The sequence below is a fragment of the Diaphorina citri genome, unplaced genomic scaffold, assembly GCF_000475195.1.
Source record: "Diaphorina citri unplaced genomic scaffold, Diaci psyllid genome assembly version 1.1 scaffold830, whole genome shotgun sequence".
NCBI lineage: Eukaryota > Metazoa > Arthropoda > Insecta > Hemiptera > Psyllidae > Diaphorina > Diaphorina citri.
This window is the reverse complement of record NW_007378262.1, coordinates 67594-94179: the sequence shown is the minus strand read 5'-3', so window position 1 is coordinate 94179 and position 26586 is coordinate 67594. Positions and strand designations below refer to the sequence as shown.

At 38.2% G+C, this 26586-nt stretch overlaps 1 protein-coding gene and 1 long non-coding RNA gene across 2 annotated transcripts; both read left to right on the top strand.

The window, feature by feature from the left end:
- The first annotated feature begins 94 nt into the window (after window positions 1-94).
- On the top strand, window positions 95-19331 carry LOC103512367 (tubulin alpha-1 chain-like). Its single transcript, XM_026825859.1, has 8 exons — window positions 95-245; window positions 4069-4087; window positions 4371-4574; window positions 5258-5422; window positions 12113-12357; window positions 17555-17557; window positions 18707-18956; window positions 19294-19331. The coding sequence occupies exons 1-8, from the start codon at window positions 243-245 to the stop codon at window positions 19329-19331; spliced, it is 927 nt and encodes a 308-aa protein (XP_026681660.1). The 5' UTR covers window positions 95-242.
- On the top strand, window positions 5854-7422 carry LOC103512362. The gene is made up of 2 exons (XR_003392384.1): window positions 5854-5992; window positions 6580-7422. It is a non-coding gene; the product is annotated as an uncharacterized LOC103512362 (long non-coding RNA).
- Window positions 19332-26586: the final 7255 nt, after the last annotated feature.

Here is a 26586-nt window from a genome sequence, read left to right as displayed (position 1 = left end):
AAACTCTGGCACAGACTTGTTTATTTTTTCCTCTTTGGAATCTTCGCGCATGCGCAGAATCTACGCATTTTAACGATCGCGCACCGAAGCGCACTTTCCTTTGTGGAGACTGGAGACGCCATTTTACTTCATTCTTGACGAAACTGTTGAAGAAAGCTCCTCGTTTGCTTTCCCGTACAGTATTCATCAAATACTCTCCGTTTTTCCTCCTTTTCGTGTTAATTTAAATCAAATACTTCAAAATGGTAAGTCCCTTTGAATTCAATTTGTTGTTGTGCGTGTTTGCATGAACAGGAAAGCTCTTTTTAAACTTCCTCAGAAGAAATTTCTAATCCTTGCATGATACATCGGCATTTCTGAAACTAGGGCGTGGATGCCTTCTAGAATGCCGTTACATTTCGAAGGAATTTCCCTTTATTTCAACCTTAATTGCTTTCCCTTCATATTATGTTTGTATACGATCGAGCGACTTCTAATCTCTTTCCATAGTGTTTGAAGTGAGGTTCAAGGAAATGGTAGGCAGGTATTTGGAGAGTTATCCCCTAGCCACGTTACACAACCTCAGGAATTTCCATGACTCACCGATTCATCACCGGTGTCTCATTCACGCCCTAGTACTAATTAATGACTATTTATTTCACTGAATTATATGCCTATTTCTAATTGGATGAGTCATTTTTCACACATTTTTGTCTTGAAGGACTTGGGTTGGGTTGGGTTTCAATGAGGATGGGACATGAGGTGGTATGCTGGGGTCATTGGCATCCTGTAGTCGAGGTCAGAGCTCTAGACTTGCGGTTTCCTGAGTGTGGTTGACTAATTTCCTTTAATATTAACAAGGAATCCTAATAATGAATGTAGGAATGCTTAAAATTGATTCAAGTATGATATTAGGTAGGAAATGTTTTAATAGGTAGGAACCTTGTAGGGATGGGATATTCGATTCTTTTTGAATATTCGAATACCACGACTCGATTCTTTTCAAATATTCGACTCAAAGAATCGACTCTAAAAGAATCGCGATTCTTTTGTAGTGAGAGAGAGACAGCACACAGGATCACTCTCGTAACCAATGAGATTGAGTAGTTTGTAGTTGTACAGGGCACGGCAACGTAGGTACAACCTCGACTCTTCAAAGAATCGCGATTCTTTGAATTTAAGAATCGCGATTCACGATTCTTTTGAAATATTCGACTCTTTGAATCGACTCAGAGAATATTTACCCATCCCTAATTCCAAAGAAAAAAATGGACATCTTGAAGAAAAGGATACGTCAATTAACGAATAAAAAAATACGAAAACTAAAATAATTAATTAGTCAGTTTTTTTTCCTTTTTTTAATTATTCATTAGAGACTTTGTGTCATCTTTGAAATGTTTTTTGGTAGGGGGGCCCCCTTTTTCTGTGGGGGGGGGGGGGTGAAAGTTTCATCTTATGCCGCTCAATCAGGTCTGTCAGACAGTCTATCAGACAGTCTATCAGACAGTCTAAGCATGAATGGCTGAAGAATCTTCAGAACTAGGTCTCAGACAGTCTGGCAGACCTAGTTCTGAACTTCTGAAGCTTTTCCCAGCACACACATTTTGATATCCTGCACATGAGTGGCTGGCAAAGTCTTTAGCCTTGAAAGTTCATGTCTTTGGAGCTATAGAGCCTAAGTTTACTTGGTTTACCTTGCATTGACAATATGGTAAGAAAGTTCATTGTATTAGACAGTGGAATGAACTTTCTAAATTAGGTCTTTACTTCCATTATGTATTGGAATTTCCATACAAAAGGGGGACTACAGTTTAGGTTTCTCATTTTCTAAAAGGTATATAAACATGACAACATCTGGGAGGGGGGGGGGGATGAAAGTTTCCTCTTATGCCTCCCATTCATGCTCAATCAGGTCTGTCAGACAGTCTAAGCATGAATGGCTGAAGAATCTTCAGAACTAGATCTCAGACAGTCTGGCAGACCTAGTTCTGAACTTCTGAAGCTTTTCCCAGCACACACATTTTGATATCCTGCACACGAGTGGCTGGCAAAGTCTTTTGCCTTGAAAGTTCATGTCTTTGGAGCTATAGAGCCTAAGTTTACTTGGTTTACTTTGCATTGACAATATGGTAAGAAAGTTCATTGTATTAGACAGTGGAATGAACTTTCTAAATTAGGTCTTTACTTCCATTATGTATTGGAATTTCCATACAAAAAGGGGACTACAGTTTAGGTTTCTCATTTTCTAAAAGGTATAAACATGACAACATGCTATTATTTTGTTCTTTTCAATGTAAAGGCATTTCCCCCACCTCCTTTTCTGACAGGGGGGTTTTATAGTCTGAGTCATGCAACCTTGTCCCCTCCCTCCCACCTTCATTCCTTCTACCCTTGGAAAATCAATATTGTAGGAGACAGAAAACCTTGCTTTCTTGTGCAATGCAGAGAATGAGTCATCAGAATTTTCCTATTTGCTATATCGCTTTTCCACTACCCCTATTCAATATTGGGGTTTTATGCTTCCATATGTCTTGGAATTTCAACCTATTTTGTTTTCAAGCATTTGTGTTATCTGCTCTTTCAATATTGATTTTCTTTTTGGATGTTTGCTGCCATGGGGTTTCATGCTTCAACTTACTTCCATTTGTCTTGGAATTTCAATCCATTTTCTCTATTGCTACAAGCTTTCCCCTTCCTCTTTTTCATTGGGGTTGTATGCTTCAACTTACCCATGTCTTGGAATTTCTACTTGCATAAGTTGGTTACTCTGTCAATATTGATTTTGTTTTAGAATGTGATGTTTGCTGCCACTGGTACTTGTGCAGAAGTCATGTCCGTGGAATATTCCTACCCAAAGAACTGGCACAAACAAGCAGTGACCCTGGTTATCATAGAGTTAGGTTAAATGCAAGAAGGAGATGGCCTCTGGAGCTGGAGCTCAAAATGGATATTTCAAAATTTTATTTTTAGGACTGAATTTCAAAATGAATAATACCTTCATTCCTTCTACCCTTGGAAAATCAATATTGTAGGAGACAGAAAACCTTGCTTTCTTGTGCAATGCAGAGAATGAGTCATCAGTATTTTCCTATTTGCTATATCTTGAGCTTTTCCACTACCCCTACTCAATATTGGGGTTTTATGCTTCCTTATGTCTTGGAATTTCAACCTATTTTGTTTTCAAGCATTTGTGTTATCTGCTCTTTCAACATTGATTTTCTTCTTGGATGTTTGCTGCCATGGGGTTTCATGCTTCAACTTACTTCCATTTGTCTTGGAATTCCAATCCATTTTCTCTATTGCTACAAGCTTTCCCCTTTCTCTTTTTTATTGGGGTTGTATGCTTCAACTTACCCACCATGTCTTGGAATTTCTACTTGCACAAGTTAGATACTCTGTCAATATTGATTCTTACCTTTTTTTAAAAGTACAGAAGTACTTACAGGAATGATGAATAATTATGTTAAGAATATTGTAAAGAAAGAATAAACTTATTATTATTTATTCTAGAATGTGATTTTGCTCCCACTGGTACTTGTGCAGAAGTCACGTCCGTGGAATATTGCTACCAAAAGAACTGGCACAGACAAGCAGTGACCCTGGTTATTATGGGTTAGGTTAAACGCAAGAAGGAGTTTTCACAATTAGAGCAGTGATTAGTGTTATTATAGGGTTAGGTTAAATACAAGGAGCTTTTCTTTTCCACGGACATGACTTCTGCATATTTACCCTATTTCAGTTTTAAACTAGAGTATTAGGTATTTATTGTCCAACCCTATCTATTGATCATGATTTTGATCTTGCCAGTTCTTTTGAAGATTTAATGAGAGTTGTATTATTTCCTAAGCTAGTCTGCAATGGGATTATGTTGATCCTACAATAAGGTAGTAAGTAATCTTAGCTTTCACAATTAACTAGCTGTCTACAGTAGGTAACTGTCAAATCTTTTGTGACTGTCAATTTAAACTCATCTATTTTTATGAGATTTCCATTGTAAAATTTCCTATAGGGTCAAATCTTGATTGAAGATTTTCTGGCTAACTTGTTTCACTGATTTGGATGATAATATTTTTCTGATTTTGTTCACAGCGTGAGTGTATCTCTATCCACGTTGGACAAAGAAGGAGTTTTCACAATTAGAGCAATGATTAGTGTTATTATAGGGTTAGGTTAAATACAAAAAGGAGCTTTTCTTTTCCACGGACGCGACTCCTGCATAATTACCCTATTTCAGTTTTAAACCAGAGTATTAGGTGATTATATTTTTCTGATTTTGTTGACAGCGTGAGTGTATCTCTATCCACGTTGGACAAGCTGGAGTCCAAATCGGTAATGCCTGTTGGGAACTGTACTGTCTGGAACATGGAATCCAGCCTGACGGTCAGATGCCAACGTTGGACAAGCTGGAGTCCAGATCGGTAATGCCTGTTGGGAACTGTACTGTCTGGAACATGGAATCCAGCCTGACGGTCAGATGCCGTCCGACAAAACTGTTGGAGGAGGAGATGACAGTTTCAACACTTTTTTCTCGGAGACTGGCTCTGGAAAGCATGTCCCCCGTGCTGTGTTTGTTGATTTGGAACCCACTGTAGTTGGTAAGTAGGAAAGCTTGTTCATACTATTGGCTGAGGATCATGTTAGACTTCATCTGGAGGTTTGTAGGTGATGCCCTAATGAGGTCAATTAGAACAGAAATGCAAAGAAGTGATCATTTTCCATGTTCATTGATTTTTTTTTAATCACCAGTTTTGCAGAAAGTGCAAGAGAAAGTATTTTAAACCTAGAAGATCAGTTATGCTTGTGGTTTACCTACAAATAGCTGATGGAAAAAACTGGTTCTGATATGCATGGAAACTGTTGGAGGAGGAGATGACAGTTTCAACACTTTCTTCTCGGAGACTGGCTCTGGAAAGCATGTCCCCCGTGCTGTGTTTGTTGACTTGGAACCCACTGTAGTTGGTAAGTAGGAAAGCTTGTTCATACTATTTTTGAGGATCATGTTATACTTCATCTGGAGGTTTGTAGGTGATGGATGCCCTAATGAGGTCAATTAGGACAGAAATGCAAAGAAGTAATCATTTTCCTTGTTCATTGATTTTTTTTTTTTAATCACCAGTTTTGCAGAAAGTGCAAGAGAAAGTATGTTATACCTAGAAGATCAGTTATGCTTGTGGTTTAGCTACAATTAGCTGATGAAAAAAACTAGTTCTGATATGCATGGTTAATAATTTCAAATGTTTAATTTCACTAATTGAATGAATTATTTTGTTATTTTCAGATGAGGTTAGAACTGGCACATACAGACAGTTGTTCCACCCTGAACAGCTGATCACTGGCAAGGAAGATGCTGCTAACAACTATGCCCGAGGACATTACACCATTGGAAAGGAAATTGTTGATGTTGTGCTCGACAGAATCCGAAAACTGTCTGACCAGTGCACTGGTGAGTTTCCCGTACTGTAGGCAAGGCTTGGCCTTTGACCTTCCATTGTGGAGGTGTCATAAAGAGAAGGTCCATCCAAAAGGGACTGTGAGTTGCTAGGTTGGCACCTAATGCCTGGATGAGATTTAAAATATTAATTTTAATTCTATTGTTTTTGGTCAAATTTATAACACACTATGACTCCCCACTATACCTTTTATATTACTATAGTAATAATAAAGGAAGGACGGGCTAAAAAAACTGGTTTCAATAAGTGATTTTGTAGACCTGACTTCAAGTTGTTCTGTGATATTTTCCCATGATGAAAAAAGTGATTCCTAACTTTTTATTCCTTACCCATCAATGAAACTACTGCCACATTAGACACACTTGGTCTGTGTCATAGCATGCCCATTGGTAAATTTATTTTATTATTCATCTTTCAGGTGTCTGAGCTACTTCTATGTACTTCCTGTGTACTTTCTGTATCCAGTGTCCACTCACAAGTTTACAAACACATTCACAACTGGTGCAAGTGTCATTTCACTCAACCTAGCCTGTATTGCGCTTCTACTGTTAGAGTTGAACAAGGTAATTACCTACCAAATTATAAAAGTGTACCTACTTAAATGAAATAGTAAGGAAGAGGAAAAAAGACAGGAGAGAGGATGAGCAGTTAGTGTATGTGTAAGAGGGCAGGAGGAACATTTTAGCACAAGGGAAAGATAATAAAGAAAGAAAGTAGTTCAGAGTAGGGTCACCGGTTATTTCAGCTCAGTAATATGTAGGTATCCCAAGCCCAACAACTTGATGTGCTTGAGATCTTTTGTGACATTTTCTTCGATTAACTTCTCAGTGACTTGTGTTACTTACTTTTGACTTTATTGTAGTGTATGTGTAAGAGGGCAGGAGGAACATTTTAGCACAAGGGAAAGATAATAAAGAAAGAAAGTAGTTCAGAGTAGGGTCACCGGTTATTTAAGCTCAGTAATAGGTATCCCAAGCCCAACAACTTGATGCGCTTGAGATCTTTTGTGACATTTTCTTTGATTATCTTCTCAGTGACTTGTGTTACTTTTGACTTTATTGTAGTATCTGTGACACCTACTGTATTTTCAATAAAAATTAAATTCAATCAATTGGCCTGCACCTACTGGCCAATTTATTTTTCATTGCAGAAACATTACTCCTGTAAAGAAAAAGGAGAACTTGGAAGCAAGAGCTTGATAGAAAAGGACTCAACGCCTGGAAAATATTGTGAAACCTAATTCTATAGGGAATTCTCAAGAAGATTGGAATACTAAAAAAGACACAGAAGAAAAATCAATAAAAACTTGCCCTTTAGAGCTTTAAAATTTAAAAGGGTTTGTCAAAAAAGTCTTATCTGAGGAATGTTCTTCACTTTCAATAGTTTAAATTATCAGTTGATCTAGCTTGAAGACCTGAAAAAGATCAAATTAAAACAGTAATCAACAAATCTCACACCAGAACGTTTTTAAAATCCAACTAAGGATCGTTGGGCTCAACTAAGAAGGTGACCAACTCTCATTTCTAATTTTCACCCTAACAAAGACTTGAGCCAAAATGACCACTCCAGCTTCTTCCTTGTCCACAATAGAGTCAAATCTGACTGACCTTCTCAAGTTAGCCTCCCATTTGAACATCAACTTCACACCGGCCATCCTACGTAACATTCTCGGACTGTTGGAAAAAGGATATTCACCCCTGGCCATATACGAGTTACTGAAGAAGATCCTTCAGGCACCTAAACTTAGCCAGTCTGCTATTTCGACCACTTCAGAGAGACTGTACTGAAAATATTCTTTGGTAAATTGAAATATTTTGAGTTTCGAGTTATCTTATACATTGATATGGTTTTATTACTCAATAGAGAGACCTTTGGGTTTACAGCAGGACCATGCTATGCAGGAATTTTTATGATAAACAATCAATAATTTGTTTTAAGAAAAGCCTTTGTAATTTTTGTAAATAAATGCAGAAAAATAAAACTCAATTTTGAATGGATTGGTAATAGTATTTTATTTCTATGTCATAATAATGAACTCAATGTTAATCTTGGAAATTTTCATTAGAAAAAAAAATCAGAAGGGTAGGTACAAATTGTTCCTCTGTTATGTTTCAGAGCCCTCTGCGACCATTTTACTCTTCAGTCCTTCGTCCGTTTCTATCTGCCCTACTGAAATATGTATGGCCTTCAGTTACTTCTACAGATATTAGACTGTCTTTGAATCAAAATGAGAATCAATGTAAAGACATTGTTGAAAAGTCAGCAGGGAATCGAGACTCTGGTACTGAAGAATTAGCAGGCAAAAAATCAGCACTTCCGGACGAAAGTTCCACCCGAAAACGACAGATGTATCAGACTTTGAAGTGTAAGTTTTTATAGGGGGATTGAAAAAAAAGAGGTTTGATAAGGAAACTGTTAAGGTGTGTCCACACATAGTCGACTGCTCGTCGCCTGACATTCCCCCACTGCCTCAATAACATAGTTTTATCTCGGCGATGGACGGCCGGTCGACTATGTTTGGACACTCCTTAACAACGGAGGTCTTATCGTCCCGTAATTGAAGAGAGGAAGGACAGGATAGGAGAAACCCAGACATTCCGAGAACGAACCTTATCCGTTCGAGATAAATCAAACCCGCGCCCGGCCTAGCGCTTTCAAGGCAGACGGGCTACCAACCAAACTAACTAGGCTGGCGAATGGAGGGTGAAACCTTTGTCACTAAATAGTAGTCAGAGAAGCACGGTCTCTTAGCTATATTTCAAAATATTCCGATCTTTTTCCAGGTATGATGGCCATGAAGCGACGAATCCGCAAATACCGCGAATCCAAACTTCTCCAGTCCCAATCTCAAGATAGCCAAGTCACTCATTTCCACACGGACACTGGATCTGCAGAAATAATGACGTCACAAAATTTGGAACGTAGCTGAACTAAAATGTGACGTCAGAATATGGCCCAAAATTACGAGGTAAGATGATCATGCTAGCATGCTTTTTTTTTTGATTCCCAGAGGGAATCAAAAAAAATTCCCAGATGTTCGTTCTCGGATTGATTCCCAGATGTTCGTTCTCGGAACGGTTAGCTTTTTCCTATCCTGTCTTCCATCTCTCTTCGATTTTGGAACGACAGAGTTCCCTCTGTCAAACCTCTAAAAAAACAAATGTTTCCCAGAGCTCTCTCTTCCTTTCTTTCTCTTTCGCTCTTCTTTCTCCCTTATATCACTATTTAAAGCTAAGCCGCTATGCCAGTGATAACTTTTAGCTCTTAATGATAGGGTCAAAATGTTATACTTACATATGACTTATGTGTAACCAGTATACCACATCATAATGGGAATAAAATTGATAGGTAAATTGTTATTATTCCAAGTACCTACCCCGAAACAGCGTTAAAACCCGAAGGAGCTCGTCAGGTTAAAACGATTTCGCGGTTTTACACGATTTTTCATTTAGCTTGAACGATTTCGCGGTTTCAGACGATTTTTCATCTGGTTTATCTATTTGTATCGGTTTATCTATTTGTATCACCAGAGGTTTAATAAGATTAGAGTTGTATTTAGGACATTGACCTTGTAGAGTGTAGACCTGTAGAATGAGGGTAGGTCTCGTGTTAGAGCATCTCCTGCCCGGGGGAGTGTTTCAATGATAATCAGCTCGATGTGCCTTCTTCCACGCTCCTTAATAGGGACTCTTTATCCTTATAGTTATTGATAAGGGACTCCTAAATCTCCTAATCTGGAGGTCGGGAATTGAGGTCACCAGATAAAGCAACATTTGACATTGTCGGAACTATATCATCTTTCAAAGACTTATCTGAATTTACCGATAAGATAAAATTGTCCGTTATGCCCTAAGTGGGTAGCTAAGTGTCTGCCTATTTCTTAACCAAGAAGCAGGCAAAAGGCGAAATTTAGGCGAATTTCCTATTGTGTATAGGCGTTGCATTTGACATTGTCGGAACTATATCATCTTTCAAAGACTTATCTGAATTTACCGATAAGATAAAATTGTCCGTTATGCCCTAAGTGGGTAGCTAAGTGTCTGCCTATTTCTTAACCAAGAAGCAGGCAAAAGGCGAAATTTTAGGCGAATTTCCTATTGTGTATAGGCGTTCTGTTTTTATTTCCACATAGGTAAAGTCTCTCTGGAGGACTCGCTGAAGTTCATATGATGCTCAGACCGTCTGATGGATCCAGGTCTGACAGACCTTAGGTATGTCAGACAGTTGGAACGTGTGTGTCGGAAAAAGCTCGAGACCTAGGTCTGTCAGACCGTCTGAGATACCGCGGTCTGAAGCTTTTTCCGCCTCCCACGCTTAGACGGTGTGAGCGTCAGTGGCTGGCTTGATACAGCAATAATAGCTAAAATTCGGAAGAAACAGAGACATATTAGCAATATTAGAATGTAAAGACTAAAGAGAGTAAGGAGACTAGAGGGTTTTCCAAACCCTAATCACCAAACACTACTTACATACAAAAACACAAAAGGGGATTTAGCTAAAAAAGTCCCGTTCAATAAAATGTGCAAAGTCTGGAAAAACACAGTGTCATCGCCTCAGTCGGAGGGTTCCCGGAAATTTCTTTCTCATGAATTTTCCAAGAATCTCGTCAATTCACCAGGGATTTCCTCGTCAAATTTCCCAGGGATTTTTTTTTGCTGATTCCATAAAGTTTTTGTCTCCCTTCTCCTGGTCAATTTCCTGTATCGTATAAATCGTATTCTCCTGGTCAATTTTCCAGGGATCCCGGAAATTTCTTTCTCATGAATTTTCCAAGAATCTCGTCAATTCACCAGGGATTTCCTCGTCAAATTTCCCAGGGATTTTTTTTTTGCTGATTCCATAAAGTTTTTGTCTCCCTTCACGCCCTATCGTATTCTCCTGGTCAATTTTCCAGGGATTTTTTTTGCCGATTCCAGGAAGTTTTTGTCTTCACGCCCTATCGTAATTAATGCTAAATTCGCTGACTCACCAATCATGTTGAATGACATGAGAGTGCAAAGTGTGGGATGTTGAATAACATCCTCGGTGAAGAACAAAGCAGATCGAGGTTGAGGAAACTCGCGAGTGTGAAATGCCATGGTAATGTGAAATGCCATTGTCATGGTGAGAATTTTGTCATGCTCCATTAGCATTAGTGACGCGTCGGAATGTTTTGACCTAGGTTAGGATGATACGACAATATCTGCGGGTTCTGCCGCCCGGCCATTCCTAAATCATTTTTTGAAGACAACTAGTATCAGATGACAGTCTTTGGCGGTATAAACAAGGTATATTCTATTCTATCTGATGGATTTTGAAAATATTACAAACAACTTGAAAGGCCGGTAGTAAATCGACATTTTCGGATACATTGATGATCCCTATGTTTAATTAATTATTATTGGCATACGTACAAGTAGGGCCACCTCGGTTTTTTAAGCCCTATGCCACTCACACTGATTCCGATTTTCTACTCCTATAAACTGATGTAATCCTTTGTGACGCCTTATACCACTATTTAAAGCTAAGCCGCTATGCCAGTGATAACTTTTAGCTCTTAATGATAGGGTCAAAATGTTATACTTACATATGTATGACTTATGTATAACCAGTATAACACATCATAATGGGAATAAAATTGATAGGTAAATTGTTATTATTCCAAGTACCTACCTACCTACCTACTCATAGGTTCAATTGAAATATGAATATGATTATTTTGTTTTATTCTACCTTTACCTAACATCTACCTACGCACGTTACTTAATATTTACTGATAAATCCGTTCATAATTCTTGATAAATGGTCCGAAAGTCCAGCTTGCCTTGTTTTTCCTGCCTGGGATCCCAAACTTTGAACTTGTTTGGCCCTCTCGATTGACGTCAATTCGATGACCTCAGCGGGCAACTTTTTTTCCCTTTGTATTGTGTATGACCTTTTTTTGCTGGTACTCCCAGCATGGGTTAACCTTTTTTTTCTGGAGTTGACCTTTGGCGAAAATCGTTGCTACTTGGAACATTATTTACGTTGCAATAACAGGGCAATCCTTTTCAGATAACTCGGAAAGTATGTTTGATGCACATGCTTTTCCGACTTCTTTGTGACGAAGAGAAGATGCTGTGATTTTGGCTTCCACAGAAATTTCCGGACATGAATTTGGGCTTTTACTGAAATTCGTGTAGAATTGACTTGATAAAACACTGAAATACTTAGTGATTAATGACCACGGAGAAAATGGTAATTTACAGGTAGACGTACTTTTCTTTCCAAGACCACTTCTGCCACATCTCTCACTCATCACTTTGTGACGAAGAGAAGATGCTGTGATTTTGGCTTCCACAGAAATTTCCGGACATGAATTTGGGCTTTTACTGAAATTCGTGTAGAAGTGACTTGATAAAACACTGAAATAATTGAGGAAATTGTTGATGTTGTGCTTGACAGAATCCGAAAACTGTCTGACCAGTGCACTGGTGAGTTTCCTGTACTGTAGGCAAGGCTTGGCCTTTGACCTTCCATTGTGGAGGTGTCATAAAGAGAAGATCCATCCAAAAGGGAATGTGAGTTGCTAGGTTGGCACCTAATGCCTGGATGAGATTTAAAATATTAATTTTAATTCTATTGTTTTTGTCAAATTTATAACACACTATGACTCCTGACTCCCAATTGTTTGAGATATTTCAATGTATCCTTTCTGTTTTCAGGTCTCCAAGGTTTCCTCATCTTCCACTCCTTTGGAGGTGGTACTGGCTCAGGATTCACTTCTCTCCTGATGGAACGTCTCTCTGTTGACTACGGCAAGAAGTCCAAGCTCGAGTTTGCCATCTACCCCGCCCCACAAGTCTCCACCGCTGTTGTTGAACCTTACAACTCCATCCTGACCACTCACACCACCCTGGAACACTCTGACTGTGCCTTCATGGTTGACAATGAAGCCATCAAAAACGAAATTTTACTTCAAATTCTTCAAAAGTTGTGAGGTCTTGACAAACAGAAAATAAAATTACAAGTCAAAAAACTCAAAAATAAACAAAGAATTTATGGTGGGAAAGGGACGTTTAATGAAAAATAAAATCCCATCCCCCTACTGTTGTCATGGGATTTTTCTCGAAAAATCTCGTCCTCAACACGCTCCCCTGTGCTAGATCCAAAAGCTGACATCATCATCATCATCATAGAATTTTTTAATTTTATCAAATTTTTGATAATTTTCTCATTTTTTTTACCTTTTACTTTTGGTGGATTTTTTCTCCTAGAGGCCAAATTCTGAAACATCTTAGAACTTAGATGTAAGAAAAGTGAAAAATTTGACCTGACCTATGATTTATGTCTATGTTGTGTTACTTTTATTGGTCAATCTTTGTTGTTTTCTTATCAGGTAAATGAATGTCTTTTGTCCTTCAGAAGAGGGTAATAGATTGAAACCTGCCAACATTTAAATCTTTTTTACATGTTGAATAGGTCTGACAGTAGGGAACAACAGGTTGTAGGTATCATCCCAAAATCAAAAAGATCTTATCCATTTAGGATGAAGTTTTTCCCGGGAGGAATAGAACCTGTAACCTAGTGCTTTCAAGGTAGGCTCACTAGCTTCCAAGCTGGCTAGTTTGTGTGTGTGTTTTTTTTAAGAGGCCGATGACCTCAGCGGGCAACTTTTTTTCCCTTTGTATTGTGTATGACCTTTTTTTGCTGGTACTCCCAGCATGGGTTAACCTTTTTTTCTGGTTCTCTAAGCATGAGTTGACCTTTGGCGAAAATCGTTGCTACTTGGAACATTATTTACGTTGCAATAACAGGACAAACCTTTTCAGATAACTCGGAAAGTATGTTTGATGCACATGCTTTCCGACTTTTTCTTGAGTTATTGATTTCATTTATTGTGGTGATAATAATAATATTTTATTGATATTTTCCCATTCTTTTTCCTTATTTTGAAACGAACTTACTTAGTTTTTCCCAAGTCTTCTTTATTCTATTATTATACGTACTTACTTTTCAATAGAAAGGTACTTATTTGATTATGTCTACCTCTTATGGAGTGCGGACTTTGCTTCAGTTAGGACAGTTAGGCCAGCCACACACTATCAGGCAGATTTGACAGGCTACCTGTTAGTGAGTGGCTGGCCTTATACTCATAGGTCCTAGCGTGTCATTTTTTTCGATCTCTTTCAAATAGGTACACCTACAACGTTCTATGCTTTGGCAGGAGTTAGGGCATTGGTACACTCTGTATGGAAAATAATTGGTCCACACGTGTCATCAGAACCTTCACCCAGTTTAGATACTCTATACAGGGTGTTTCTAAAAAAAATATCAGGACTTTTTTTTTCTAATGAATACCAGTTTAGGGCAACCAAATTTGTCCAGAATATTTTCATGCTAGGTTAGCGCTTTTTTAGAAGAAGCGACATTTCAGGACCACATTTCACTCATCATGTCCACATCATAACGTATATCTATACGTTATGTCCACATGGTCGCATAGTTGTATTGGAAATCCCCCGGAGCAAAGTCGTAAAGTTTCAAACTGTAAACTTGCCTCGAGGAATGAGATGAGACGTCTTTGATAGAGGTATGTTCACTCATCATGTCCACATCATAACGTATATCTATACGTTATGTCCACATGGTCGCATAGTTGTATTGGAAATCCCCCGGAGCAAAGTTGTAAAGTTTCAAACTGTAAACTTGCCTTGAGGAATGAGACGTCTTTGATAGAGGTATGGTAGACGTTTTTATAGTTGATATACGGAGCTATTGCTTGGAAGTTGAGATAAGTTTTTGAAATTCCTCATTGATAAGGGGACCAGTGGAGACTCTTGGCTTGCTGAAGTGGAAGCTCTTGTATGGTGAATCATATATGTTTTTCTCTATTTTTATGTGAGGGGCAATGACCCTTTCAACATTTTGTATCAGCCTTTATGCCACCTTGCCTTTTTCCATGGAACTTTAATCCCCTTCTAAATGGCCTTTACGAGACTTGAAAGAGTCAGCAGTATGTTTTGCGGGTCCACAGTCGGTCTATACTTGCCAATATCTCAAGAGGACTACAAATTAGACGGACCGGACTGCACCAGACCAAAATGGCCCGGTGGGGTGGCAAAAAAGGTCCGCCAGACCATTCTTCGGGCCAAAATTCTGTCCGGCTGATAGGTAACACGCCACTGTATTATAGAACTACGTATTAGAAATGCTCTGAACTTGTTGCCTGTCTCATGAGATGGACAAATTCATGAGAACGAGAGATACTCTCACGATAAACCATCAGCAAAGATATTCCGTGTATAATTATGTAGTAAAACAAGCATAGTTGTACAAATAGCCGGCGTATTCTTGCCTGTCTCATGAGATGGACAAATTCATGAGAACGAGAGATACTCTCACGATAAACCATCAGCAAAGATATTCCGTGTATAATTATCTAGTAAAACAAGCATATTTGTACAAATAGCCGGCGTATTCAGCGGCCATGTACTCCGAGGCATTTCAGGTATGTTCTGATTTTGATTGGAGCTTAATTGGCATTTCAGATAGTTGGATTTTGATTAGATATTAATTGCTCAATCTTGAATAGAGAATATCTCGTTTATGCTGGTCAGATAGGACTGAAAAATTCTTCCTTCCTTTGCTTTGCCCTGGACCACATTTTTTTTTACTGTTGAGTCCCTGTATCTTGGCCACGTGTCGTCACATAACAGTAATGAATAGCATACTTAATAGAGAACATCTCTTCATAACACGGACTGAATTTAGTATGAGGACTCTAAGGTCTTTGCTTGAATGGAACATTAACCTTTCAACTAACTCTTGCGAGCGGCGAGATGATAAAAATAACTATCTAATAATCTTATTAACCATTCGAGCATCCAGTTTCAAGCTTTTAGGTAAACTTGAACCCTATTCCTTCACAAGTCTGCAACACGAAAATTTAGAAGAAATATGAAAAGTTGTAAAAATGTAAAATAAGGTACTCTATTAGTTTTAAAGTAATGTAAAATTCAGGGAGTAATGATAAAATACATAATGTAAAATTCAGGGAGTAGTGATAAAATACATAATGTAAAATTCAGGGAGTAATGATAAAATACATAACCAGTTTCAAGCTTTTAGGTAAACTTGAACCCTATTCCTTCACAAGTCTGCAACACGAAAATTTAGAAGAAATATGAAAAGTTGTAAAGCATCCTTGGAAAATGGAGGAACAATAGAAAAAATAGAGTGGAAATCGATCCTTGGAAAAAATTGAGAATGAAACTTATAGGTCCTTCGTCAGTGCAATATACCGATGAAAGCAGTTATACCACTTGTGTTACATCCTGTAGAATTCAACGGTTCATCCGCGGTGGCACAGGCACACACGTAATGATCATACCTCTGAGTTTCCAGTACAACGCCCTAGCTTACTAAGGGAAGATGTGTCCGGTTCTAAAGATAGAATGGTACCAAGAGGTATACGTGTGTGCTTGTGCCACCGCGGATGAACCGTTGAATTCTACAGGATGTAACACAAGTGGTATAACTGCTTTCATCGGTAAATTGCACTGACGAAGGACCTATAAGTTTCATTCTCGATTTTTTCCAAGGATCGATTTCCACTCTATTTTTTCTATTGTTCCTCCATTTTCCAAGGATGCTTTACAACATTTCATATTTCTTCTAAATTTTCGTGTTGCAGACTTGTGAAGGAATAGGGTTCAAGTTTACCTAAAAGCTTGAAACTGTAAAGTCATTTTTGACGTACATAAGGTACCAAATTTCCCTCAAGGTTGGAGGAAAGTCTTAGAAAGCTCAATATGATCCTTGGGGGCAAAGCAAAGGAAGGAAGAATTTTTCAGTCCTATCTGACCAGCATAAACGAGATATTCTCTATTCAAGATTGAGCGATTAATATCTAATCAAAATCCAACTATCTGAAATGCCAATTAAGCTCCAATCAAAATCAGAACATACCTGAAATACCTCGGAGTACATGGCCGCTAAATACGCCGGCTATTTGTACAACTATGCTTGTTTTACTAGATAATTATACACGGAATATCTTTGCTGATGGTTTATCCTGAGAGTATCTCTCATTCTCATGAATTTGTCCATTTCATGAGACAGGCAACAAGTTCAGAGCATTTCTAATACGTAGTTCTATAATACAGTGGCGTGTTACCTATCAGCCGGACAGAATTTTGGCCCGAAGAATGGTCTGGTGGACCTTTTTTGCCACCTTACCGGGCCATTTTGGTCTGGTGCAGTCCGGTCCGTCTAATTTGTAGTCCCCTTGAGATATTGGCAAGTATAGACCGACTGTGGACCCGCAAAACATACTGCTGACTCTTTCGGGGTACATCAAGTCTCGAGAGCGATCAGTGTGTGAACTATGAAATGTGAAATGTGAATGAGTGAATGGATCTCGTTCTTATAATATAAGATTCGCAAAATCCTTTCTTATTGCACACCTTGACCATAAAAGGAATATTCCTACCAAATTTCAATTTCTAGGTGTTGTGGTTCTAGAGATAGAGCGATCAGTGTGTGAACTATGAAATGTGAATGAGTGAATGGATCTCGTTCTTATAATATAAGATTACACATCTTTATGTACATAACTATGTATTATTCGACACATCACAAGATATCCTATTATACTTCTCATGGATTTCACCACTTAAAATGCTCAATCCAAGACTATCATACTGAACATTATGAATGTATTTGTAAAATTGTGTAATCTTCCTATCACAGAAAGGTGTAAAGCATCCTTGGAAAATGGAGGAACAATAGAAAAAATAGAGTGGAAATCGATCCTTGGAAAAAATTGAGAATGAAACTTATAGGTCCTTCGTCAGTGCAATATACCGATGAAAGCAGTTATACCACTTGTGTTACATCCTGTAGAATTCAACGGTTCATCCGCGGTGGCACAGGCACACACGTAAACCTCTTGGTACCATTCTATCTTTAGAACCGGACACATCTTCCCTTAGTAAGCTAGGGCGTTGTACTGGAAACTCAGAGGTATGATCATCTCTTAGGCAGGTTGTGAAGATTCCCTCACCTTTCGTATATTCTTCTGATTTGTACCTCTCGAGTCGTCCAAAATATAACACGATCCCTTGATTCTTAAAAAAAGTCCAGAATTTTTTCACTTTCCTCAGGAGGTAAGTTTTTTCAATTTTCAGCAATGTCGCTCAAAATTTTCAGTCATTTTTCATGAATCAAACTAGTAAGCATACCTCTGATTCGCGACAGTTGCCTTCCTCTGCATCAGCTAATGCTGTTTAACCGGTTCAGCTATAAATAGCCGTCAGTGGAACGTAAATACCAGGTACTAGTCAATTTGCACGACCTAATCAGTCGTGGGGATGTTACTGACTGATACTTGTCTTGCGAGCGGCGAGATGATAAAAATAACTATCTAATAATCTTATTAACCATTCGAGCATCTCGGTTTAAGTTCATGATCATTGTCACTTTGTAGGGGGAAAACGCACACATGTAGTTAAAGACATGTGAATTTTGAAATACAAGTGGAATAGTTCGCGTTTTCTCGTGCTCAGACGGGGTCGGCGTTTTTCGTCAGCCTCTCAATCAACCCTAATTAGGGTGATTGCTTTGGTAGCCCATTTTTACAAGGGGATTCGCACTCAGCACTCAACCTTTGCTATTTCAGTATTTCTTTATCAAGGGAAATTCAGAATAGAATATATTTTGTTTATCCTGCTGGGATAGGACTGAAAAGCCCTTTTACCCCCGCAGTCCAACCAAGGTCTCTTATGTATATTTTGACATATTAACACTGACATGACACTGAAAACAAGTGAATTTTTAAGTTAAAAATAAGTTGATGCTTTCATCACGTAAGCATACAATTTGTAAACATGATTTTATTTGTAAGAATCTCTTAGTCACTGAAAAATTAAGGTACATACGGAAGTGTGCAAAGTTTCAAGTCTTGGTCTAATGAACACATGAACAGTGACTCAAAAGTTACAAGATTTGACCCATACAATCAATCAAACACAGATCTCAAGTTAAATAAAAACATGTGAAAAGACCTCATTTTCCAACAATAATTCCATGTCTTGGAAATCGAACCCTTGTTCTTTCATTTACCAGGCTAACCGCTGCTCAGGTGAAGAATATTCTGTCTAGGTAGGTATGTACACAAAGAGAGAAGTACTAGCAAAGGCTCCGTGGCAGTCACGTACTGACGGCGTGACTGATAAAGGCAGACCCATAACAATTATTTTCATTAGAAAAAAAAAATCAGAAGGGTAGGTACAAATTGTTCCTCTGTTATGTTTCAGAGCCCTCTGCGACCATTTTACTCTTCAGTCCTTCGTCCGTTTCTATCTGCCCTACTGAAATATGTATGGCCTTCAGTTACTTCTACAGATATTAGACTGCCTTTGAATCAAAATGAGAATCAATGTAAAGACATTGTTGAAAAGTCAGCAGGGAATCGAGACTCTGGTACTGAAGAATTAGCAGGCAAAAAATCAGCACTTCCGGACGAAAGTTCCACCCGAAAACGACAGATGTATCAGACTTTGAAGTGTAAGTTTTTATACGGGGATTAAAAAAAGAGGTTTGATAAGGAAACTGTAAATGTGTGTCCACACATAGTCAACTGCTCGTCGTCTGCCACGCCCCCACTGCCTCAATAACATAGTTTTATCTCGTCGATGGACGGCCGGTCGACCATGTTTGGACACTCCTTAATCATTTGACATTGTCGGAACTATATCATCTTTCAAAGACTTATCTGAATTTACCGATAAGATAAAATTGTCCGTTATGCCCTAAGTGGGCAGCTAAGTGTCTGCAGGCAAAAGGCGAAATTTAGGTGAATTTCCTATTGTGTATAGGCGTTGTGTTTTTTATTTCCACATAGGTAAAGTCTCTCTGGAGGACTCGCTGAAGTTCATATGATGCTCAGACCGTCTGATGGATCCAGGTCTGACAGACCTTAGGTATGTTAGACAGTTGGAACGCGTGTATCGGAAAAAGCTCGAGACCTAGGTCTGTCAGACCGTCTGAGATACCACGGTGTGAAGCTTTTTCCGCCACACACGCTTAGACGGTGTGAGCGTCAGTGGCTGGCTTGAGACAGCAATAATAGCTAAAATTCGGAATTTGCCAACTTTTTTTTTTCGGCATATACGGTACAAACTAGCAAAATGGTGAAAAAATACGGATTTCCCGATTTTTACCGGGAACAAAGGCATGCACTAGAGATAAAAATCTCGTGACAACATGCTGTTCGTTATACATTCGTACTAGTACGTTACTACCTACACTACTCGCGGGTTTTTGTGTTTTTCGTACATACCTACCTATCTTTTTAAAGTTTTTTTTTTGTATTTTTTTTCTGTTTATTAGTCAGGTCCCGTATTTTCCATAGATTTGGAAAAAACCGGAACAAAGGTGTGTTCCGGCGGAACATATGATTTTTGACAAAAATACGGATTGTTCCGGGAAATAACGTACGGTTGGCAACCCTACTCTAACTGCTAATATCTTTAGTGATTGAACCTCCTTTTTAAAGTGTAGGTTTACGGGTTTAACATCACTATAACTGCCAAAAGATCTTTATCGATTGCCCCTTCTTGACTTTCGACAAAGTTCGACCGGCACTGAATAATATTATGTGCGTCAATCGACCAAACTGCGGCATTCCAAGCATTCTTTGCCATCAAATTTTTGGTTTCACGTTATGGCACTTTGGATGCATCACGTGTAATTTGCTGTTATGGTGTGTAACAGAGGATTTCTGCTATTAATTTAATGTCTCTCCAATGTTGTTTTCTTCGCCCATTACACAAGTACCTACTCCTATTACTGATAAAATAGTCATATTAGTTTGGTCGATTTTTTTCTTCTGATTGTCAGTTCTTTGAACCTTTGTCTTTAATTTACGTATATAAGTTTTTTTTTTTTTTTTTTTTTTTTTTTTTTTTGACGTCATTATGCGATGAGTTTTGGTACTTAAGGTAGGCATGCTACGCAGTTTAGAGCAATAATTAAAACACCTATTCGATGACATTTTGAACCTTTGTCTTTTACGTACCTATAACATGATTTTTTATTTATTATTATTATATATTATTTTTGCTGACGTCAAAGTTCGATGAGTTTTGGCACTTCAGGTACCTATGCTACGCAGTAATAAAATTCAGAACAAACAAAATTCTGGATGACATAACCGCATTGGAGGCGTAAACAACATGCCGGTAATACGGCGTGAAAGGTTTTTGTTTACCAGTTTTGATTTGTCAGATTTGAAGACGACTACACACGGTCTGGGAAAACTGGCGACATTATCGGCAACAATGAAGCACTTCAGGTACCTATGCTACGCAGTAATAAAATTCAGAACAAACAAAATTCTGGATGACATAACCGCATTGGAGGCGTAAACAACATACCGGTAATACGGCGTGAAAGGTTTTTGTTTACCAGTTTTTAGTTGTCAGATTTGAAGACGACTACACACGGTCTGGGAAAACTGGCGGCATTATCGGCAACAATGAAAACTTTGAAAAACTTCAGTAGTGGTATGATGTACTTGTTTAGACAAAGAGTTTCCCAAAAAATCAACACAGACATGAGCATTTGAGCAATAAGTACATATGTTTCTTTTCATTCACAATGGATTGTCAGCGGTGCTGACGCGACGATAGCATGTTGAATACAACAATGAAAACTTTGAAAAACTTCAGTAGTGGTATGATGTACTTGTTTAGACAAAGAGTTTCCCAAAAAATCAACACAGACATGAGCATTTGAGCAATAAGTACATATGTTTCTTTTCATTCACAATGGATTGTCAGCGGTGCCGACGCGACAATAGCATGTTGAATATACCAGTTCCCCCAAATTGCGTTTTGCCGGTGACGGCTTTTCCCGGTCCTTTCAGGCTGAATGTGAGAAGGCCGGTGGGTTGTCGAATGGAGAGTGAACCCCTGTCACTAAAGACTTTGGTAGTTGCCTATACAGTAACAGTTAAATTGAACTCATAAAAAAAGCCCATTCTTAAATGGAATGGACGGTTTTTTTTTTTGCTACAAATACCGTCCGTTTTGGATTTCTTGCGGAACGTTTTCCCTGACCGTGTGTACTGCCTTCCTCTTTTTGCCGGTGACGGCTTTTCCCGGTCCTTTCAGGCTGAATGTGAGAAGGCCGGTGGGTTGTCGAATGGAGAGTGAACCCCTGTCACTGAAGACTTTGGTAGTTGCCTATACAGTAACAGTTAAATTGAACTCTTAAAAAAAGCCCATTCTTAAATGGAATGGACGGTATTTTTTAGCTACAAATACCGTCCGTTTTGGATTTCTTGCGGAAGGTTTTCCCTGACCGTGTGTACTGCCTTCCACCTTGATTCCCATGTGGCTCATCATCATAGCAAGGCCAGATCTTGAAGAATAATACATAGAATACTACATACTACGTGAAGAATAATACAATAGTTTTGTACATAAATATGTGAAGTATTATAAAGAATAATACATAGTTATGTACATAAAGATGTGTAAATTTTTAAGTTAAAAATAAGTTGATGCTTTCATCACGTAAGCATACAATTTGTAAACATGATTTTATTTGTAAGAATCTCTTAGTCACTGAAGAATTAAGGTACATACGTAAGTGTACAAAGTTTCAAGTCTTGGTCTAATGAACACATGAACAGTGACTCAAAAGTTACAAGATTTGACCTCGGAAGTGTGCAAAGTTTCAAGTCTTGGTCTAATGAACACATGAACAGTGACTCAAAAGTTACAAGATTTGACCCATACAATCAATCAAACACAGATCTCAAGTTAAATAAAAACATGTGAAAAGACCTCATTTTCCAACAATAATTCCACGTCTTGGAAATCGAACCCTTGTCCTTTCATTTACCAGGCTAACCGCTGCTCAGGTGAAGAATATTCTGTCTAGGTAGGTATGTACACAAAGATCAAACACAGATCTCAAGTTAAATAAAAACATGTGAAAAGACCTCATTTTCCAACAATAATTCCATGTCTTGGAAATCGAACCCTTGTCCTTTCATTTACCAGGCTAAATCAAACACAGATCTCAAGTTAAATAAAAACATGTGAAAAGACCTCATTTTCCAACAATAATTCCATGTCTTGGAAATCGAACCCTTGTTCTTTCATTTACCAGGCTAACCGCTGCTCAGGTGAAGAATATTCTGTCTAGGTAGGTATGTACACAAAGAGAGAAGTACTAGCAAAGGCTCCGTGGCAGTCACGTACTGACGGCGTGACTGATAAAGGCAGACCCATAACAATTATAGTTATCAGAAGAATATAGGTAACAGAAATGCCACCAGTGACCCATCACTGCTGACATATGAAGAAGCAGTTGATAACACACAAAACACATCTCTGGAAGCGTGCTCCATACAATGTTTTTTTTCTAGAACTTGGCAGGCCAAGGCCCCTTTCTCCCACACGACCATATGGGATTTTTTCCAGTAATACTAAATTGGGTAAAAAAATAACACACAAAACACATCTCTGGAAGCGTGCTCCATACAATGTTTTTTTTCTAGAACTTGGCAGGCCAAGGCCCCTTTCTCCCACACGGCCATATGGGAATTTTTCCAGTAATACTAAATTGGGTAAAAAAAAATTAAAAGGGCGTGATTACTAAGTAGCTAAGTGCGAATAAAGACAAAAGGTGTGATTTCTAAAAATTAATACTGCCATTTTATGCCTCTTTTATAGAGGGCATGAATAGACTAAGACCGGGGGGTACGGCCCGCGGACACTTTTGATCATCATTAAATAAGTAGGTATCTCTCTTATCTATGTAATATTTTAGACTTCAGGTTTATTTGGAGTCCAGCACATCAGAGTTTGGTTCCTAACTTACTACACTATTCAATGCGGGCTAAATTTGGTTCCTAAATGCCATTTATTTTGCCATATAGGCCTAGACTGAATTTGGTTTCTAAATGTTTGTAATTCATTGTTTTCATTGTCAAGTTCTAAGTAAAGATTACCTAGGTAAATGCCCGTATTCGGCTAATTTTGCTTCTGGAAGATTCGCTTGTCCTAGTCAGTTTGTTCCATTTTTTCATGGCTCATTGCACTCTGGTTGTGCTAATGTCAATTCATTTCCATGGTTTATACAATATCTATCGACTTGTTCAAATGATGTCATAAAGAGTGTCATTTAGGGAGTCATATCTCTTATTGACCCTGGAGTTTTTCATGCTACATTAACTCAAAGAGATAGATCATAAATAATAATAATAAAAAAAAGAGAAAAATAGAGAGAGGAACAGTCGAACGTTAATGTTAATGATGTGCAAAATTTGTTACATTAGACACATAGGGCTGGATAGCAAATTCCCAATCAATCAATTGATCAAATCGTAATTTTATTTGTGGTAAAGCAGAGCTTTTTACAACTTTTGTGGATATCACAGCATTCCTAAGTGCCTCTTTTGCAATCAATTTCTAAATACTCTTTTCGGTGAACAGCTCAGTCAGTGAGTCAGATTCTAACTCCCTCTAGCCGGGTATCTAGCCTATATGGAGCTGAAGAGTGAGGTATATGTTTTAGGATCTGCCATCTGACTCATTCACTGAGTATGGGTACTTAGTCCACTCACAAAATTGGTACAAAACTCACTTGGTCTAAAACCATTAATTTTTCCAAGAGCTTAGATACCTATAAGTATAGAGTAGATTCCTAAAGATAAACAAGAGAAATTCAATCAACCTAAGAAACTTAAACCAAGAAAGCTTTTGGGAAACTATGAAAAATCCATCCCTGCCGATACAAAGATTCTACATTCTGAGATCATTTCGTTTCCCATTTCAATTGAGTCAATTATGTATGATCAGTGTGTGATTATGATATAAGATTTATGAACTGTTTTCAGTTTGTTAATGAGAGTGCCAACTTTTTCCACCCTGGATTGAAACAGAGACGAATCATTTGGTAGAACCCGTTTTTTGGGCTCCTGGAAGCCTCAAAACGGATATAGCTCCTAAAATGCTTTAAAAACATGATATTGAAATATTTGAAAAAATTCTGTAGTAGGTACGTACGTACGTACTTATTTGTTGGGAGAATATTAGTATCTTGTGGGGAATTGAACCAAGGACCTTCTGCGAAAAGAGCGTCTGACCACTAAGCGAGGTGAATACGAAAAGCATTCTCTACCACCCAACCGTCTATCTTTAGAACCGGACACATCTTCCCTTAGTAAGCTAGGGCGTTGTACTGGAAACTCAGAGGTATGATCATCTCTTAGGCAGGTTCTGAAGATTTCCTCACCTTTCGTATATTCTTCTGATTTGTACCTCTCGAGTCGTCCAGAATATAACACGATCCCTTGATTCTTAAAAAAAGTCCAGAATTTTTTCACTTTCCTCAGGAGGTAAGTTTTTTCAATTTTCAGCAATGTCGCTCAAAATTTTGTCATTTTTCATGAATCAAACTAGTAAGCAATTAAGCATACCTCTGATTCGCGCTAGTTACCTTCCTCTGCATCAGCTAATGCTGTTTAACCGGTTCAGCTATAAATAGCCGTCAGTGGAACGTAAATACCAGGTACTAGTCAATTTGCTCGGCTTCATCAGCCGTGGGGATGTTACTGACTGATACTTGTCTTGCGAGCGGCGAGATGATAAAAATAACTATCTAATAATCTTATTAACCATTCGAGCATCTCGGTTTAAGTTCATGATCATTGTCAATTTGTAGAGGGAAAACGCACACATGTAGTTAAAGACATGTGAATTTTGAAACACAAGTGGAATAGTTCGCCTTTTCTCGTGTTCAGACGGGGTCGGCGTTTTTCGTCAGCCTCTCAATCAACCCTAATTAGGGTGATTGCTTTGGTAGCCCATTTTTACAAGGGGATTCGCACTCAGCACTCAACCTTTGCTATTTCAGTATTTCTTTATCAAGGGAAATTCAGAATAGAATATATTTTGTTTATCCTGCTGGGATAGGACTGAAAAGCCCTTTTACCCCCGCAGTCCAACCAAGGTCTCTTATGTATATTTTGACATATTAACACTGACATGACACTGAAAACAAGTGAATTTTTTTTTTAGATGGCTTTATAATCTTTATATCTTGAGATCTCTGTGTGTCTGGGACTAATCTTGTACATAAATAACTTTTGAGTCACATTCGCTAGCCCGGTTGACTTGAAACTTGTGGTATACGTATACCTGATATTCTAGAATCTAGATAAAGGTGCGTTTTCACTGTACATCTATTTTTATTGTCAATATTATATATCAATCAAAAATACAATATTCTATCAATTTTTTGAAGAGTTACGAATAAGAAGACGAAAGAGAAGAAAAGTGGTGGGTATTGACCGTCATGAAACGATCCAGAAATTCCAGAAAAACTAACTGGTCTAAGCTTGCACGGGATTGCCTTCTGGGAATCTGGGGTTCATTTCGCGATTCTATCATTTCCATTTCTGTATATCACGGGGCAAAGAACTAGTCCACCCATAAACTTACGTCCCACTCAACCTTGTTTGATATATGTAGGAATCGTTATGGAGGAACCTGTGTTGACTCCATTATAGGTCGAGCTATATTACATTAACCCAGATTTGAAGTTGATCTTGTGGTCTAAAGATCTTCTTATGGGCCGTTGCATAACGGAAGAACGATTCTATCATTTCCATTTCTGTATATCACGGGGCAAAGAACTAGTCCACCCATAAACTTACGTCCCACTCAACCTTGTTTGATATTTTTTTTTTTTTATCACCAACTTCCACTTTTGGTATTTCTGACATTGTGTATTACTACTCGTAATTGTTTTGCCAATTAAAAAAAATGGTTAGTAGAGTTAGCTACTTGATATTAGAAAAGAAAGTAATTTGCTCTCATCTTTGACAGTACACATGAAGTTTAAATCGAGACAGTAGTTTAAATCCAGTGACGAAATAGTTTGTTCTTGAGAATAATGCTCTTTTGATTTGGTAGCTACACCACTTTAAAGGGCGAATCAGCTTAACTCCATACACAAAAAGCTGATTTAGAATGGCAAGTTAGCTACTTGATATTAGAAAAGAAAGTAATTTGCTCTCATCTTTGACAGTACACATGAAGTTTAAATCGAGACAGTAGTTTAAATCGAGTGACGAAATAGTTGGTTCTTGAGAATAATGCTCTTTTGATTTGGAAGC